At 34.7% G+C, this 18,199-nt stretch overlaps 2 protein-coding genes across 2 annotated transcripts; one reads left to right on the plus strand and one right to left on the minus strand.

The window, feature by feature from the left end:
- On the plus strand, positions 1,709-7,797 carry LOC105166219 (nucleobase-ascorbate transporter 3). The gene is made up of 14 exons (XM_011085490.2): positions 1,709-1,868; positions 2,463-2,560; positions 2,668-2,844; positions 3,885-3,985; positions 4,130-4,205; positions 4,301-4,360; positions 4,445-4,629; positions 4,707-4,803; positions 6,046-6,132; positions 6,217-6,275; positions 6,634-6,725; positions 6,884-6,961; positions 7,056-7,216; positions 7,328-7,797. Exons 1-14 carry the CDS (start codon positions 1,709-1,711, stop codon positions 7,544-7,546), a joined length of 1,650 nt encoding a protein of 549 aa, XP_011083792.1. The 3' UTR covers positions 7,547-7,797.
- On the minus strand, positions 9,452-12,655 carry LOC105166220 (probable disease resistance protein At4g33300). Its single transcript, XM_011085491.2, has 6 exons — positions 12,202-12,655; positions 11,795-12,119; positions 11,309-11,706; positions 10,867-11,222; positions 10,527-10,732; positions 9,452-10,415 (listed from the first exon to the last, which is right to left on the minus strand). Exons 1-6 carry the CDS (start codon positions 12,547-12,549, stop codon positions 9,586-9,588), a joined length of 2,463 nt encoding a protein of 820 aa, XP_011083793.1. The 5' UTR covers positions 12,550-12,655; the 3' UTR covers positions 9,452-9,585.

Raw genomic sequence — 18,199 nt, forward strand, 5'->3', positions numbered from 1 at the left:
AGTTTTCTCAATTTTAAAACCATCTTGAAAACCCCATAAAGCAAATGGCTAAATGTATCGAGTTTTATCAATTTTGGGATCATTTTAAAAATCTCGTAATGCAAAGAACTAAAATTATTGAACCCCTTATCATGTGGGATTAAAAGTATAATTTTCCTTATGCATAATAAAGAGCGTCAGTTCGACTAATTCCCGCTTTTATTGAGAATATCATGATCATAACAAGGTATAGTATAGCATCTCTTAATTCATTACAGACCTGAAAACAAGCAATCATAATTCATAGATCAAGAGCAGAAGAATATTTGGGTAAGCTCTAATTATAATAATCCTATGATGCTTAACACAGATAGATCGATTAAAAAATAAGTAATGTTTCATTTAAACCTGTCACATCACTTTAACGTGAAAAATTACGCACTATAGTTCAAAATAGATTCAAATATACAGTGGCATCGTCAGAACGGGTAAGATTATTCAATATGAAGTAGATCTATGAAGTGTAAGATTATTTCAGAATTGGTTTAGGGCCATTTTGGTCTTTTAACCCAATAAATATGTGGCTCCCACATCAAATTTCAAATTTCAAATTTATCATAAATCACATGAGATTCAATAGAAGTGTAATAATTAATTTACATGGAAACCTTATTCCAATTGCTGAAAATAACAAAATGAGCCATCTCATTTCCTTAATCGGATTAGAAATAATATTGGAATAGGGTATAATATTAGGGAAGTAGCAAATACGTGGTAGAAGATTAATTAAATCCAATAAAGTTTCTCTTGTCTAATAATGGCATTTTTGTTGGGAAAATGAGGGTAACATTCACATTCTAAAATAAGAGGGAACCTGCTTTTTAAATAGGGGTATGTACTATTCCGAGATTAAATTGATAATAAATAATAATTACACACATATACATAAATATATCTAAAAAATATGATTTGATAATAATTTGATAATAAATAATAATTCTTATTTCCAAAAATATAATATTAAACATATAATATTTATTTTTAATTATTTATAAAAATAAATTCAAATATACATACTATCTCTAACACGCACTTATTTATTTTTATATTTTTCTTTTTATCTTCATAAAATATAACAAAACGCTCGGACAATGAATCTAAATGTTATGTATGTATGCATGAATGAGGGCAAAAGAGTGATAGAGACAGGAGTGAGGGGTATTCTTGGAAACTCAGACATCGAAGTTCCCGGTCCCACGCGCTACACGCATGCGTTATGTTCCTGGAAAGGGACAAAACCTTAACGTAATCCAACCTCCTTTCCCTCCTCTCTCTCTCTCTCTCTCTCTCTTCTTCTCACTCATCAATCACTCACTCGTTGAAAGCAATTCAGCGTTATTTCTTTCTCTTTCTCTTTCTTTCATCATATGTCAGAAATCAACTAGTATAATAATTGGCTTTTAATACCATCCAGCACTCATCTGATCTGTACAATATTTTTTTTTCCGCTATAAAGTTTCTTGCTTTTTATTTGAAATTTTCTGCCTTTTCAAGAAAATCTAGATTTCACAGTAAAAGCTCTGCAGGGTTGTGTACATGTGCTAGAGGAAAATCTTATTCAGGTGTCGGTGATTAAGTACGCTGGTGGGGTTCTGAGTTCTTGGGGCAGAAGGAAAAATCCCAGAAGAGGAAGAGGAGGACTTGTAGTTCAAGTGTAGAAGAAGAAAAAATGGTGGAGACAGAAAATCACAACCACCAGACGCCGCCGAGTCAGGCGGCTCCCCCGCCGGCCGTTGTGCCGCCTCTAGGTGCTGCCAGAGGGCCTCTTTTCCCTCCCGCGGAACAGCTGCTTCAGCTCCACTACTGCATCCACTCCAACCCTTCTTGGGGTCGGTAATCGTTCTCTTGACAGGCGGCTGCGTATATAAAAACTCATGTTCTTGCACTCGAAATTACTCATCTTTGGCGTGTGATGGGTTTGGTTGGATTTGTTTTTTCTTCTGGGGTTTGCGGTTTTGCTGCTCAAAGATTTGTTGGGAACTTTTAACTTTTAGTTTTAAAACTGGTCAAAGAGAATTAAGAAAGTATATGCTTATTCACTTTTTTCCTGAAAAGGCATATCCCTTTTTCACTGACAACCTTTTCCGGCTTGCATGTTTACTTGGGTTGTTTTTGGTGGCCCTTGATGTTTGATAAATTGGCTCCTGTGGGGACTTTTTCTCTTAATTTACTTACAGATCAAAGTACATTATTTTGTTGAATTTTGGGTCAATTGAAAATTTTTCGTCCAAGAAAGTGTCTGCATATGAGAAAGGGGAGTTCTTAAAATAGAAATGGAATTGGAATTAGGACCTCTTTGTGTATTCATGATCTCTTACACAGACTGTTATGTAGCCTTAGTTGTGCAGACGCGTATGCGAGTGTGTATGTACTTATATATGGTAATCCTGTTGATAGCTGTTGATGTCTTGCACTTATTGCAGTACAAACAGCGGTGTTGGGTTTCCAACATTACATTGTTATGCTTGGGACAACGGTTATGATTGCCTCCATGCTTGTGCCTCGGATGGGTGGTGGCCCTGTACGTCCATTCACATTCTGGAAATCTTGTTAAACGCAGAGAAATTAACTGTAGTAGTTTATTCCATATTATATGGTAGCTGAAGCTTCACCATGTCTTATGAACAGGGCGATAAAGCTCGAGTGATCCAAGCATTGCTCTTTATGTCGGGAGTGAATACTCTTCTGCAGACATGGTTTGGCACGCGACTTCCGACCGTGATGGGCCCATCATTTGCTTATGTTATATCGGTCTTGGCAATCATCAATGATTTATCTGATAGTGATTTTCAAAGCGAGCATGAGGTATGCAATTGTGGTTGTTCAAATTGACTGTAATAATGGAATTACTGTAATCGAGTCGATATTTTGTATTGCACGTGTCATAGGAGGATAACATCACACTTTCGTTTTTGTGGATTAGATCCCTTCCCTTTCCTGGCTGTGTGATCTAGAATTTGCAATATCTATGTGAAGCATTAAATAACATGGTACATACTTCTACTCTGCAGATGTATGCAAATGTGGTTGTTTTTTAAATTGACTATAATCATGGAATTACTGTAATCGAGTCAATATTTTGTATTGCACGTGTCATAAGAGGGTAACGTCATCGTTTTTGTGGATTAGATTCCTTCGGTTTCCTGGCTGTGTGATCTAGAATTTGCAATATCTATGTGACGCATTAAATAACATAGTAACATACTTCTACACTGGTAGACAATCACGCTTTCTTGATCCCTAACAGGCCTACTTAAAATTAATAATGCTGTACTGGAAATAACCTGGATTTGTTGAAGTTTAGTTGTTGTTTGATATGTTCCTATATTTGACTTGTAAAAACTCTTTTGATGCTATGTTTAACTCTTCTTTTGAACTTGACGGTATCACCTTTCAAATTTTGTCCCAAAATGGCTTGAAGTTCATGAATATTTTTCCCTTTGCTTGTTCATTTCCTATACATTTCAGGCCAAAAGATAGAATTGGTATGTCCATTCCGACATTCTTAGTTAGCCTTTTTCGAACTTCTTAAATATAATCTCTTACTTTGTCAAATATATCCGAAGCATACAAGTAGCCTACTGTCTGGTTTTTGTTATAACTCCTCCATATATGCATTCTCACTTTATCTTGCTGTTAACACAAAATTATCCTTTTGCGTTCTTAATCAAAACATTGAAATAGTTACAGGTGAATTTTGCGTTATTTCAAGTGCGGATTACAGACTTCCACCTTGAGTTCTCTTACCTTAATTAATAGAATTCATGCTTACTTTAAGTAGATAATTACCACTGTTCCTTTGCTTGACTCGGGATATTATTCTTAACCTCTGCTGGTGCTTGTAGAGATTCACTCACACCATGAGAGCCATTCAAGGGTCACTGATAGTATCTTCATTTGTGAACATTATACTTGGATACGGCAATGTCTGGAGAAACCTTACAAGGTAAATGCATGTATATGGACTTCAGTTTGTCGTCTGCACTAGACTTAAATGAGTTTTTCTCTATTCTTTTTTCTCTTAAGCACTTTCAAGCCGGTTCCGTCATTTTCACCATCTCCTTCATCAATTAGGTTTTACTTTTGACAGGTTCATGAGTCCAGTAGTTCTAGTGCCAGCTGTCTGTGTAGTGGGTCTTGGCTTATTTGCTAGAGGTTTCCCGCAGGTATTCTTTGTTTTCCTTAAAGCTTCACTCCATGACATTAATCCTAAGTATGAGAAAATCTAGTTGGTTACACTTATCTGCTACATCCTGTACAGCTTGGTAATTGTGTGGAAATTGGCTTACCCATGTTGATACTGCTGGTTATTTCGCAACAAGTAAGAATCATTTTGTTGTTTCATTTTGGAGTCTTTGTTCTCTTCTAAAACAGAGGTTCATTAATAAGCATGCACTACATGCAGTACTTGCAACACATCCATCCAGTTGCCCGGCCCATGCTTGAGAGATTTGCTTTGCTTGTTTGCATTGGATTTGTCTGGGCTTTTGCTGCAATTCTTACTGTTGCTGGTGCTTACAACAACGTCCGGGAGCAGACCAAATTAAGCTGCCGTACAGATCGCTCTTTTCTCATGTCATCCGCTCCATGGTATGTTCTGAATTTTGGGATTCTGTCTCCTGAAATATACCTTTTTCTCACCCATTGCTAATGTTACTTCATTGCAGGATCAAGATTCCATATCCTTTTCAATGGGGTACTCCTATATTCAGAGCAAGTCATGTATTTGGAATGATGGGTGCTGCACTTGTTTCTTCTGCTGAGGTTTGTTTATTTTTGCTACCTGTAAATTGCCATTTATTCCAGCTTTTGCCTATTTTGAACTTTTTATTTTATAAGCTTTCTTTGTGGTTATGATGATTGCATAAAAGAATTAAGCTTTTTGTTTAGGGTTAATTACAAAAACCTGTAATTATGGAATGCCACACTTCCCCTTTTAAAATTGCCAATACCTCCATCCAAGTTTACTGTTTTTACTTGACACCTTCTTCTGTTTTTCTGTTTGTCCGTTCTTCCACTGGGGTTTTGGATGGAGAATAATGAGAGCACGTAAAAATTTTAATTGATTTTTTCAATTTATCGTTTGTTGTACTTGAATTCCTAGTGAATAAAAATTTTCGAGGGGGTCAATGGTCATAGTGTTGTCTGTATTATGCGTTCTGTTGGATGTCGCATTAGTCTTATATTATTATTATTATTATTTTTATTTCCTGTTTATATTTCCATACTTTGCATATGAAAACTAATGAATATTTTCATCTCACTATCTCAAACAATGTTGTGAAATTATATGAGAAGGCTAAAGTTTGTAATTTAGCTGAAATTATTGGACTAGCTAATTTATTGGTTAATCTTTTAGTATTAGTTCTTTAATCATATTAAAATTTTTATCATGATTTTTACAAAATGATGTAACAAACTCTCATTTGCAATGTATCCTTTTTCATAATTGGATCTATTTCTTGCAAACATTACAAGAAAAAGGATATTCTAAGCTCTATTTAACACAAGTAGACATGACATTAACATATTACCGATCCGATGATTTCAAAAGTACATCTCCTTAGACAATTTCTTAAAAGAAGAGTAAGATGTTACAATATATCTAAAACCTTACAATTACTTGCCCTCGTAGTAATTTGGTTTTGTAAGTTCAAAAGGGGAAGGGTGGGTTGCAAATTATTCTGCTTATTGCTCACTTTCAAGGGAAAACATTTTCATTGATATATCTTTTTTATTTTATTTTCAAGTAAGGATAATTTGGCATTTTTGCATCTTCTATTTGGGTTTTTGACAATGGAAATGCTTTTTGTTTTTTGGAAAATGAGAGAGAGGATCTGCAATTATACTAACTTTTGGGGGATGTCATTGTGATTAACCCTTTTTTTTATTGTACCTGATGATTGTATATCTTCTTCAATCTCATTGGGACAAGTTGATTGTATTACTACAGTACTACTTTGACTGTCAACGGGTATTTAGATGCCATAAAATTTCATATTGCAGTCCACTGGAACATTTTATGCTGCTGCACGGCTTGCTGGTGCTACTTCACCTCCTGGGCATGTGCTGACCAGGAGCATTGGTCTGCAGGTCTGTGATGTTTACAATATACTGTTTAGATAACTGACATGCTTCTTTTCAAATAATTCATGGCATTATCGCGTTCTGTTTCAGGGTATCGGTCAGCTGCTTGAAGGGATATTTGGTGCTGCCGTAGGCTCTACTGCTTCTGTGTAAGAACCTGGTGCCTTGCATTTGAAACATTCAAATTCTTACACCTGTTTTGTTTTACACGCTTCTAGCATTTTAAATTATCTTGTCATTTAGCATTGCAAGAAGGTCCAGTGCAATTTTAGTGTATAATACAACTGAACTTTTCATTTCATAGTTATAGAGATTTATAGGTCAGGATATCTAAATATGATGATGGTTTGATGCTGTTTCTACTATAGTTGGACCTGCCTGCCAGTCTTTATATGTGATACATACATACGCTTATCGAATGGTTCTTACATAGAAGGCGCTTATCTTTCTTGCATTACAAACCTCACCATAAAGTCGTCCGATTGTTCTGGTTCTTCATTTCTGCAGGGAAAATGTTGGCCTCCTGGGACTAACTCGTGTTGGGAGCAGAAGAGTGGTTCAGATATCCACTGCTTTCATGATCTTTTTCTCAATATTTGGTTCGTCGCCTTGCCCACCCTATATTATTTACCTTTCTGGTGCATTGGCTGGTTATGATAGTAGGAGAGAAAATGAGAGCGAAAGAACCAAGGGGAAAGGGCACAAACAGTTGTATTATTTCTCTGTAAATTTATACTCGAGCTCTCTTGCTTTGCAGGAAAATTCGGAGCCTTTTTTGCATCAATTCCTTTGCCGATATTTGCTGCCATATACTGCATCTTATATGGTATTGTTGGTAAGTAGTTTTCCTGACTGCCGATACTGGTACTTCTTCGTTTCTCAATTCTTTTAACTAGAGAAGTTACTAGTTCTTCCCTTTCTTTCTACAGCCGCTATTGGGATTTCATTCGTACAGTTCACAAACAACAATTCCATGCGAAACATCTACGTATTGGGCGTCTCCCTCTTCTTAGGTATATCAATACCCCAATACTTCATCATGAACACAGATGTGGCTGGGCATGGACCTGTCAGAACAAATGGAGGATGGGTAATAACAATGAACCTGTCTGCTTTCCTTAATTTTCTTGAAATCAAAACACTTACAGGATATGTGTTTTTCATTTACGCGATGACAATCGATCTTATTATCCTTTTGCAGTTCAATGACATATTGAATACAATATTTTCTTCACCACCTACTGTGGCACTGATAGTCGGGACGATTCTGGACAACACGCTAGAAGCCAGGCACACTGTTGACGACAGAGGACTTCCATGGTTGGTCCCATTCCAACGTCGGAAGGGAGACAGCAGAAACGAGGAATTTTACAGCTTCCCTCTGAGAATAAATGAGTATATCCCAACCAGGTTCCTCTGATTAGTTGTATGCTTGTACATTCTCCAGAGTTTTAAGTTAGTGAGGTACTCAGGATGTATGAATGCACTTCAGTTTCTTATTTTCTTGTATACTTTGATTTCATTAAAATGAGCCTTGAAGAAAGAGCACTGCCTTGTGTTGGCTGATGACAAAATTTTTGTAAACATTTTACATGCAGAGCTGAAGTCAAGAATGTGTGGGTGTAATTGCTTGTGATGAAATGAGATTTTTTTGTTTCCGAATTGGGTAAATTACGGAGTGTTGTCTTGAGATTTGGTATAATTATCAATATTATTATTGTTTAAAAAATTATTAATATTTATGATATTTGATAAAATTATATAATTATTGGACGGAGGTTTAAAATCTTTTGTCCTTGTTGTATGTGTTTTTCAAAAAAAAAAAAAAAAGATAAACTTTTGTTCAACTAATTTATCAGGAAATTATTTTAGAACTTATTTATTATTATAGCAGTAGGATTAAAACATATTTGTCAGCTAAATATCTTGCTTGGTTTTATAGATTAATCGTACACAAATAAAGATTTAAAACTTAATTAGAAATAAAAGTTATTTCAAAACGAATGTAAAAGATCATATTTGTTTTCGATTGTATTTTTTAAATAACATAATAATTATATTACAAAAACAATCAAATAATTATTTTTCCATCTTCAAAGTTATATGTTACACTAAAGTAGCATGGCATATTAATTTTCACCCTTCTGGTACGCATAAAAAATCTATCAAAATTAATTTTATCAAACTTCAATACATTATTATTAGGAATATATCCCGAGATAACATATTTTGATAACAATTTAGACTTTCAATATCTGCAATTCTCTTTGAGGTTTTCGTTCACATTATTAATTAGACCCTTGAGATATTCCGATTTTCATTCACAACTGATAATTCAGGAATATTTCCAAGTATAACATACTCCGACAAGAGTTTAGAAATCCAATCATCAATTTGGACATCTACGTACTAATGTGCATCTGTTTTCGTCGACTCGTCTTCTCTTGTGCTTCTATGTGAATTTCAGAATCTTCTCAAGGAATTCACATACCATCAAAGAGTTTTTATTTCCTTCCTAATCCTATTCCTACTAAAATTTTCAAAATAATTACAAAAAAATAAGGTGCTTCAAAATATGGTTCTCATCAGCAATCAAATTAAGGATCTTCACTTTCCACCTATCGCATGTCTGATAACCCGTAGTCATGGAAAAAGTGAAGCCGGTTTCTGTCACTTGAATTTTTTAAAGCCCGTAGGTCACGAGTTATTTTAGTAGCGGTGCTACTGGAATTTTTTGATTTTACATGCTTTAGTTCCAAGAAAACACCTAAAACGACACAAATATACCCAAGAACAAATATCATATCACAATAATATAGGAATATCAACAGAAAAATGCATCATATAATTTTTTCTAATCATAATTTACCATAAAAATTGGATAAAAACCTAAAGTGAACTAATGAAATGAGCTTGTTGTTAGACGAATTTTAAAATAACAAGATATTTATAGTTTTTCAAATAATAAAAAGATTCCAAATTAAAATTTTAGGGATATTGTTTTTCCTCTTACAAGACTCGAATTCTTACCCGAAAAGTCCCACGACTTTGTAGTACGATGAGTGGGACATGGGTAGGTTCCAGGATGCTGCCCAAAAGTTACATAAAAACAAATCCAAATTTGATATTTTACGCAAATTGCATGACAAATGCATAGTTATTGTCTATTTCTCGTGTGATTGGTTTTGATGCTGTCGATTCTTGTTCAGGCTTGTTTTATTCGGATTGAATTTTCTATTGTGTATGAAGATTTTGTGGTCAGTTTTAATACGTATTTCCGGTAGTTGAGGTATTATGACGTAATGAGGTAATGCAGTTGTGAGAGTAAAATCAAAGCAGTGAGGTAGATACTCACTGATTCTTATCCAGATGGGATTATCCATATTTACAGCCTACACTCCCAAGAACAGGGGTTAGATTCCGGGCAACCTGCTAAAGAAACAAACAACTGGAAATGGATTACTCAGCCAGCCAGTCCAAGGTAAAACACTCCTGTGGGACCTGACAAAGACCTGGTCGGCCCTTCTCCACGTCTTTCCACAGCCAAGAAACCTCTTCATCACAAATGACACGGCGGAGAGACGGCAGCGACGCCACCGACACCGGCAAACTCCTCATCTGTGGGCACTCTCTCATATCAATCTTTTCCAGGCTTGCACATCCACCAATTCCCTCAGGCAGGCATCCCATGTTAACGCATTGTGAAACGTCGAGGTATTTGAGCTGAATGAGGTTGCCAACTCCTGGTGGAAGCCGCCTCAGATTCGGACAGGCGGATAGTCTTAGGATTTGGAGGAAGCTGAGTTTCCCCAAATCCGACGGCAGTTCTTGGAGACTGTCACAATTGGTGACACTCAGGCTCTTGAGTGTCTGCATTTGGCAGATGCTTGAGGGCAGCTCGGTTAAGTTGATGCAGTGATCCATTGTGAGCTCTGACAGCCGGGGGAAGAGGTGAGGGAGATCGACAGCTGAACGATTAACGCTTTTACTTATATCGCATAGCACGAGCGAGACTTTCTGCAGGTTTTTGAGGGGAATTGTGGTGTCGGGTAGTAGAGGGAGAGAGATCTTTTCGAACCAGAGGCTTCTCAAATTAGTTAAGCTGCTGAAAACGGTGGTGTTGTGGAGGACGCTGTTGGAAGTGCTGCAGTTTATCAGTATCAGGGCCCTGAGCTTGGGCATGTTGTCAAGGAATGGAGGCAGAAAGTACCCGTCTGATGCAAAATTTAGTACCAGGACCTCAGTTTTCGGGCAGTCCATTCTTAACCAGTCCATCTCACTCATTTCACCTGCAACGGAGAATTTTAACACATGAAGCCTCTAAGCTTGAAAGTTTGATAGATGAACATATAGCTTGGACCCTCTAAGATGGAAGTTTCCACAGAGAACAAAGGAAGCACCTGTATGTATTGAAATAACTCGGGCACTGAAGGGCTCATCAACGTGTCTCTCCCAGTCTTTTGGGAGCCCTGCTTCTCTTCTTGGCATGAGTAATCTCCTCCTTTGATTTACACTGCCCACATTGCTTAGATGTATTGCAAGATCTCTCAATACATCATGCTGATAAACTGAAATCTCATAGTAACTGCTGTATTTATCTCCAGCTCTGCAAAATGAGCATATGAAGAACTGTCAGAACATTCTCCAATCAGCTGAATCAACGGTTCATAATCATTTTGAGACAGACAAGAATATGAAAGAATGGCACTTATTCAAATTTCGAAATTTAAGGCAACACACCTTGCATCTTTCACAAGGGTAAGGAGATTTTTGTCGGAAAGCTGAACCAGGACAGCAAAAGCTTCTTGTTCATCTATATCGTGTAGCTCCACCCACATGTTGATGAGTATATCGAGTGGGATTCTCTTGTCTTCTGGGAAGGCACCTAAGTCCAAGAAACATTCCCTCTCCCTCTCAGACAGATAATCAATGCTCAGTTTCATTCGTTCGAGTAACTGAACTTCATGGGACTCACACAGAGGTTGCCCCCGTGATAACCGGTTCTTGGCGCTCGTCCAGAACATCTCCGACTGGCCCTTTAGTGAAGCTCCAATCACCTTCAGAGCCAATGGAAGTCTCTTGCATTCATCCACAACCTATTGATCAAACATCGAGAATTTTAATATACAACTTGCCAAGAAAAGGGCAGATTTCACAAAAGTAGTTATAATCTTATCACTACCTGCTTAACCAGCTCCTTATCAGCATCAAGAGGTATCGACATTTGTCCGAAAGCAAAGTGGCAGAACAAGGACACTGCCTCATTCTCAGTCAACAAATCCAATTCATAGGAGCAATTGACAACCGATGGAGGGAATTTCAACCTCGAAACTACCAATATTTTGCAACCAGGAATCTTTATCAGTAGTTGTTCAAGAACAGACTGTGTCCAAACATCATCAAGAACCAGAAGAACTCGCGCCGAAGCTCCCACATCATACCGTAGATTCATTTGTGGAGATCTATCTCCATGACCCACAATGGTGTTTCCTGTTACCATTCCCAATATTCTTGACCTCAATTGCTCCACATTTGGAGATTGAGATACTGTCAGAAAGAAGACTCTGTTGTTGAAATAACCTGACAATAACAGAATCAATTGTTAAAACTCTCATATTTCCACTTTTAAGGTTATCCCAAATCCGACATGAGGGATAGAAAAACATACTCTTGATCTCTTCATCTTTGCAAATTTCTCTAGCGAGAGTGGTTTTGCCAATTCCACCAATCCCATGAATCCCAACAACACTGAATTCCTCGGTCAGCAGCATCTGCTTCAACTTCATCTTCCCAAGCTCCAATCCAGTGCCACCCAAATTTACCAAATTATCCTCGCACCACCTCTGCTCCTCCTCCACCCTCTTCACCGCCGCTCCCAACCACCCCCCATCACCGTCCGCACCAATCTTCATGGCTCCCAACTGCCACTCCAGCCGATCAAACCTCTCCTCCATGTCCACCCTCACGTGATGCACATCAGCCAGCACGTGCGCCTGCGGCAGTGACATGGGACGAGAATTCTTGGTTGAGAAAAAGTACTAAGAAAAGAAAAGATATTTATGTATGAGTACGAACCTGAACGGGCCCCTCCATGAATCTTGAGATGGTCTTCTCCAGCTTCTCCATTTTCCGGGCTAATCGTATGTTCCGGTAGACATTCCAACGGGGAGAGTTGAGGACTTTGTTGGCCAGTTCCAGGCCGCCGGAGAGTGCCTGGGAGAAGGTATCAAGCTGGCGCTGGCGGTGCTGGGGAAGCTCGTTGCCGGTGAGCTTGATTTCTTGGATGATGGGAAGGAGCTCCCGTATGTACACGATCAGCTGCTCCGCGCTTGACCGGCAGCTCGCGGATTTCCTGGAGATGGTGATGAGCTGTTTCAGGAGCTCGGTGGCTATCTCGCCTGCGAAGAAGTCCGTCACCGCCATGTTCGCGTCGGCGTTTGAGAGAAAACTAGAGGCTGCTCCAGTCCAGTAGAGGGAGCTTCTGGGACGGAGGTGGAATTTTAAGGTCGGGGAGGAGAGGAACTGAAATGACGTTTCTTGTTATTCCAAAATGACAAAATGAACCCTGGACACATTTGTATATCAAAATTTTACAAAAATATTTTTATTTTGCATGTAGCGGATTAATAATTGGGCTAATTACACTTTCCACCCTTAAATATACCTATATTCTATTTAACCTCATAAAATATAAAATATAACAATAATTTCCCTCATAACAGCTTGCTGTGGTGCTTGATTCTCTTCAAAATAATGCATAGTCAATTACTATTTTCTAAAATAAAATTTCGAACAAAAAGTTTCTTTAAATAAAATATTTGTTTTTCTTCACTTTTAATTATTGGATTTGAAGTGTTAATAAATAAAGGGATATTTGCTAGAACAATAAATGGGAAGGTTAAAAATGTAAATGTAGGAGGAGGTGTGGAGTGTTGTTGGTGGGTAGTGGTACCCGTCGATATCTTTTTTGGTAAATGGTACCTATTAATTTAAATCAACTAATTAAAAACACAAAAGGTTAGATGAAATTGTTAAACTATACTTACCCATAATTGCCCACGTTTTTTTGTACCTGTTTTTGCCATCACATTCATATAAAAATTTTAAACGAAAATTACATCGTCTTTCTCTAAAATTTAATATAATTATACATAAATTTTTTATAATTTGAAAAATTACATCTAATACTATCAATGTTTATTTCCGTCCAACAAACTAGTCAAAATTCACGATATTTGCTGATTATAATTTAAATAAAAATTTATATTTATCTTCAAGTCACTTACTACTAACTTATCCTCAGTTTTGTCTCCACAGAAGTGGTGGTATAATGCAAAAACTTGGAAATTGTGGTCTAAAGTTGCTCAATTAGGGAAGAAGTGGAGGGGTTCTTAGTAATTTTGCACAATTAATCTTGTCAAAAAATTAAGACTACTTTAGATGGGGACAAATGGAATTCTTTGTTCCTATAATTAATATTAATATTGTCAAAATGTGATTGACAAAAAGTTTAAAGACAAATGCCCCACGGAGGCGGCTCATTGACTATAGTGACCTCTTTTCCCACTATCTTTGTATGATTGCATGAGTCTGTCTTGGATATTGTGATAAGATTAAAATTATTAAATTAAAAATATATTATTTTAAATTCTTATAAAAAGTGAATTTATTTATATTTATTTTCTAATGATTTAAATTTTAATTTTTGACAGACTTATGATACAGTAATTTTTATAAGATTTTTAATTATTATTTTTTTAAAATTTCAATATGATTTAATTTACTTTTAATTAAAATACTTTAGAGTAATATAATCGTATAGTAGTAACCAAAGCATCATTAATGCATGTTAAAAATTTACATTTTTATTTAACGAATCAAAATTGATTAAATTAATCTTAAATATGCATGAGTAAACAAATTATTAATAGTAAATTATCTTTAAAGAATGGTGGGAAATTAAATATAATTGGGAGTACTTTAGTCTAAATACGTTTTTGTTTATCAACGGTAGTTACTATGATGATATCTTAGACTAATTACGGGTTTAACTCTGAGGTTTCATAAACAAGCACTAGAAAAAAAAATAATTATTGGTTATAATTTTAATAGTTATAAACTAAAAATTATGGTAAATATTTTTTACTGACCATAGTTTTCCATCATAAAAAAGTTATTTGTCATGGTAAAAATATTTGTCATGGCTAAAATGTTTACACACGCTCACAGATACCACGACCAACAACCGTTGCATCAATGACTATTTGCTATGGCTATTTGGTTATTAATTATCATGATTAAATGTTGCATTTTTTGTAGTGAAGTTTGATGTTATAGATTTGAATCCCCCGATTGCGTGAGTGTTTGCCTCACTTCTGTTAATATTTATTATAATTTTTAATTATATTAATATATTGATTAGAACGATATGTCTTACTCAATTTATTAAAATATTAATGTGATCATATAATTACTTTTTCTATCAAAAAAAAAAAAAAAAAAAAAAAAACCACTTAATTAATAATATAGATTATAGATAGATACAAAGTTTACAATAATATCTAAGGTTAGGTAATAGCAGCCATAGTATAATTAAAATGTGATAAAAATTCTCTAATTTTGTTAATATTAGACAAAAAAAAAAAAAACCTCTTTGAAATATATTATTTTGGAAATTCACTATTTTATTCAAAGATTAATCAGTGAAGGAATCAAAAGTCGGACTCCTAAGTTCCAAATTGAAGTTGCAATCTCATTTTTAATTAACAACTTTTAATTAATTCTTAATTATTCCTATTTCTCATCATAACTGGTAAGAAAATAAAAAGTAATATGAAGAAAGTGAGAAAGTGTTTGCATTTAATTCGGAACTTTCTAGATGACAATTATTTTTTTATATATATATTTTGCTCATTCCCATATAGCATGGTTGGTCCTCAGGGCAAGTCTAGACCCGCCACGAATCATATTTACTAATATACTTCATTTTCTAAAAATAAAAAATAGCCTCGTTAATTTATATAAATTGCATAAACTATCCTGTATTTTTTAAATTTAGTTAAAAATTCTATGTGTTAAAAAAATAAGCCAAAAAGATTCCTATATTTTTTATAATATTTAAAATAAATTAATATAATTTATTCTGATATATTTGGACCTAATAAATAATTTAATTTAATCAAATATATTTAAATAAATTTAAATGTGAAAAAAAAAGAGCAAAATGGACATTATGCATTTAATATAATCCTAAATTTAAATAAATTTAAATGTGAAAAAAAAAGAGCAAAATGGACATTATACACTTAAAATAATCCTAAAAAAAGGTCAAAAAATAAAGCTTACTCGCACAATAGACTGAGTGTCAAATAATCCTAAAAAAAGGTCAAAAAATAAAGCTTACCTCACAATTGAAATTTATATGGGTGTGTATCCTACTTTTAGCGGAAAAAATTGCAAGCAAATCATCAATGATATTACAAATAAACAAATTATTCTTTATAAAAAAATAATAATAATTTATTTCCCTATATATTATAAAATAACACAATTTACTTCTTTAGACATGGAGGTGTATTGCTTTATTTTTAAAAGTACAGAAGGTAAATTATTATTAATTCTAGTTTCTGCAGCATCATCATAATGGTCGAAAAACTTTTGAAAAAATATTAAGATTAAAGAAAAATTAACCTATAAAATAAGAGTTAGTATTTTAATGTTTAAGTCAGTTTTTGAATTACTGAATAAATAATTGGGAACTCAAAATGATGTAACATCAATAGTGTAATAATCGAAGCGAATTGATAAAATATTGAGATAATGATTGTGTGGAGTGCGAAATGTGCAAGAAACTTACTGAAAAATCAAGAAAAAAGAGTATGTTAGGATAAGTGATTCTTGTTACCATTATGGCTACACAATGGAGTCTAATTATAGGCTGATTGAGAACAAAATCCGAAAATGATTGCAATGTGTAATGTACCATTTAAAAGTTGAATGGTTAGTTAACGAAGAAAAACGGATAGCGATTTGGGTTTATCTAGAAGAATACATAAGAGTTTGAATGAATCATGCTCAGTCAACCCGAGTTCTGCAAATTCTATTTTACTTGCTACTGTCAGGTTGGTTATCAAGGATTTAGGAGGAGTTTGTTTGAAAATTTTTCTATACGATTTGTCTCAAGATGACAAAAATACGTATGGTGTATCTGATGAGTCAATCTAATAAATAGGATGCGTCTTTGTGCTCGGTATCTTTTTCATAGTCCAACAGATTTGGATTCGCTGGGTTGCTCAGTGGAGGCTCACTTCCTTCATTTTGGGCTTTAAGAAAAATGATCGACAGATATCATCCAATATAAATTATATAATTCATCATTTCGTCAAAAAATAAAAACAAGCAAACTGCCCCAATTGTGCGCTAATGAAGTTTTGCTTGAGTGGTAAGGTTGAGGTTTCACAATCAAGAGGCTACGGGGTCGAGCCTCACATATATAGTTTACTTTTAAATTTTTCATAATAGTATATTGCTTTTTATTTTCTTTAAATATATTCGATGATTTAAAAATATCGAAGTGTTAGTATCTAGCTTTGAATTAACTTATAATGTAGTAATAAATCAAATTTTATAAATTATTAAAAAAGAAAAGAAAAGAGCCAAATGCGAAATGTTAATTGCAATAAAACCCATCAAACATAAAGGGATAGTGAAATGGTTTAGACATGATTTGCATAGCATGACAGCGATGTTCCACATTGTAATTCAATGAATTTAGCATATCTGTCAATTCTTGGAATTTGATGTTACTGATTGTGCACAAAGAATGAGAGCTTATCCAGAGGAGGAGGAGGAGGAGGAAGTGGTGGAGCCACCAGTTGTGTGGCGGAGAGCCGCCCTTATATTTCGTATTAGACCCGCCAATCAAAGACAAATACCTTTGCTCGTTGACGGAGTAAATGGCTGTAATGCCCTTTAGTCAACTATTAAATTTGCTTTTTGTTTCCCAGTCTTGTGGGTATCGCAAGAGAAAAAATAGTAAATATGACGAAATTACTAAAATACCCAAAATAGATAATATTTCGCACTCAATTTCTCCATAACTTCGTACCACATTGCTTATGTCGTCATGTCTAGCAATATGTGAAACCGGCAAAAAATTTAAGAATGTCTCGCCTGAAATTTGATTTAAAGGGCGTTACAGTCCCAATAAATAAGCAATATTTTTAAAACTGATAATAATAATAATAATAATATCACATTATATTTATATTTTATCATCATTTTTTTTTTTATTAACTTACTACCTCAACTTTATGAAATTTACACTTTGTTATATATACCTTTTTTTGTTGATTTTTCTATCAAAAAAACATCACATATATAAAAATATCACATCACATAACTCTTAAATATCACATGCATACTGCATATCATTATTTTCAACAAAATACTTGGTTAAAAAGTACTTATAAATGACAAAGTACAAAATTTTGTAAAGTTCAAATGATAAGTTAATACAAAAAAAATTTAAATCCGAAAATGTAAAAATGATCATAGTTCAATTGGCAAAATGTAAAACCCTAATAATAATTTTCAGCCTAAAAAAAAGTATGTATAATTCAATCAAATCTCAAAGACATGATCATATAATGTACTTTTTCTAATATCCAAAGCAAATTAGACCCCTTGTAGCAAGGAGTGTTGTTACTTAACGCATGAAATTTGAAGGAATTAGCACATCTAAGAATATTACACACAGTTCATGCTCAAAAGTGGCACATGTAAAGAGAAGAAACATCTAGGGTTAAAATGGACAGTCACAAAAATCAACCTTTCCAACTATATCAAGACATTTTGTACGGTCTTCAAGAACAGAACAAAATCGACTCCAAACATGGTGTATTTATATTATATATGCTCCTAAGGCAGTTGTCTTGATCCATCATTCTCACAAGTCCTGATGTTTAGAAGGATAATACTCGATTTTCAAGAATGATCCCTTGAAAATTGAAATATTTCAGGAGATTCTCACTTTCCCCCTTTACATTGTTTCTATTACGTAGTTAGGCCACAG

The sequence above is a fragment of the Sesamum indicum genome, linkage group LG7 (assembly GCF_000512975.1).
Source record: "Sesamum indicum cultivar Zhongzhi No. 13 linkage group LG7, S_indicum_v1.0, whole genome shotgun sequence".
Classification (NCBI taxonomy): Eukaryota; Viridiplantae; Streptophyta; class Magnoliopsida; order Lamiales; family Pedaliaceae; genus Sesamum; species Sesamum indicum.

Bases quoted from the DNA above. Each gene is read 5' to 3' on its own strand.
- LOC105166219 (XM_011085490.2), top strand. From the start codon at position 1,709: ATGGTGGAGACAGAAAATCACAACCACCAGACGCCGCCGAGTCAGGCG. The intron at 3,986-4,129 runs GTAAATGCATGT...TACTTTTGACAG, and splicing joins GTCTGGAGAAACCTTACAAG to GTTCATGAGTCCAGTAGTTC. The intron at 6,962-7,055 runs GTAAGTAGTTTT...TTCTTTCTACAG, and splicing joins CATCTTATATGGTATTGTTG to CCGCTATTGGGATTTCATTC.
- LOC105166220 (XM_011085491.2), bottom strand. From the start codon at position 12,549: ATGGCGGTGACGGACTTCTTCGCAGGCGAGATAGCCACCGAGCTCCTG. The intron at 11,223-11,308 runs GTAGTGATAAGA...TTTGATCAATAG, and splicing joins ATAAGGAGCTGGTTAAGCAG to GTTGTGGATGAATGCAAGAG. The intron at 10,733-10,866 runs GTGTGTTGCCTT...CTCATTTTGCAG, and splicing joins ACCCTTGTGAAAGATGCAAG to AGCTGGAGATAAATACAGCA.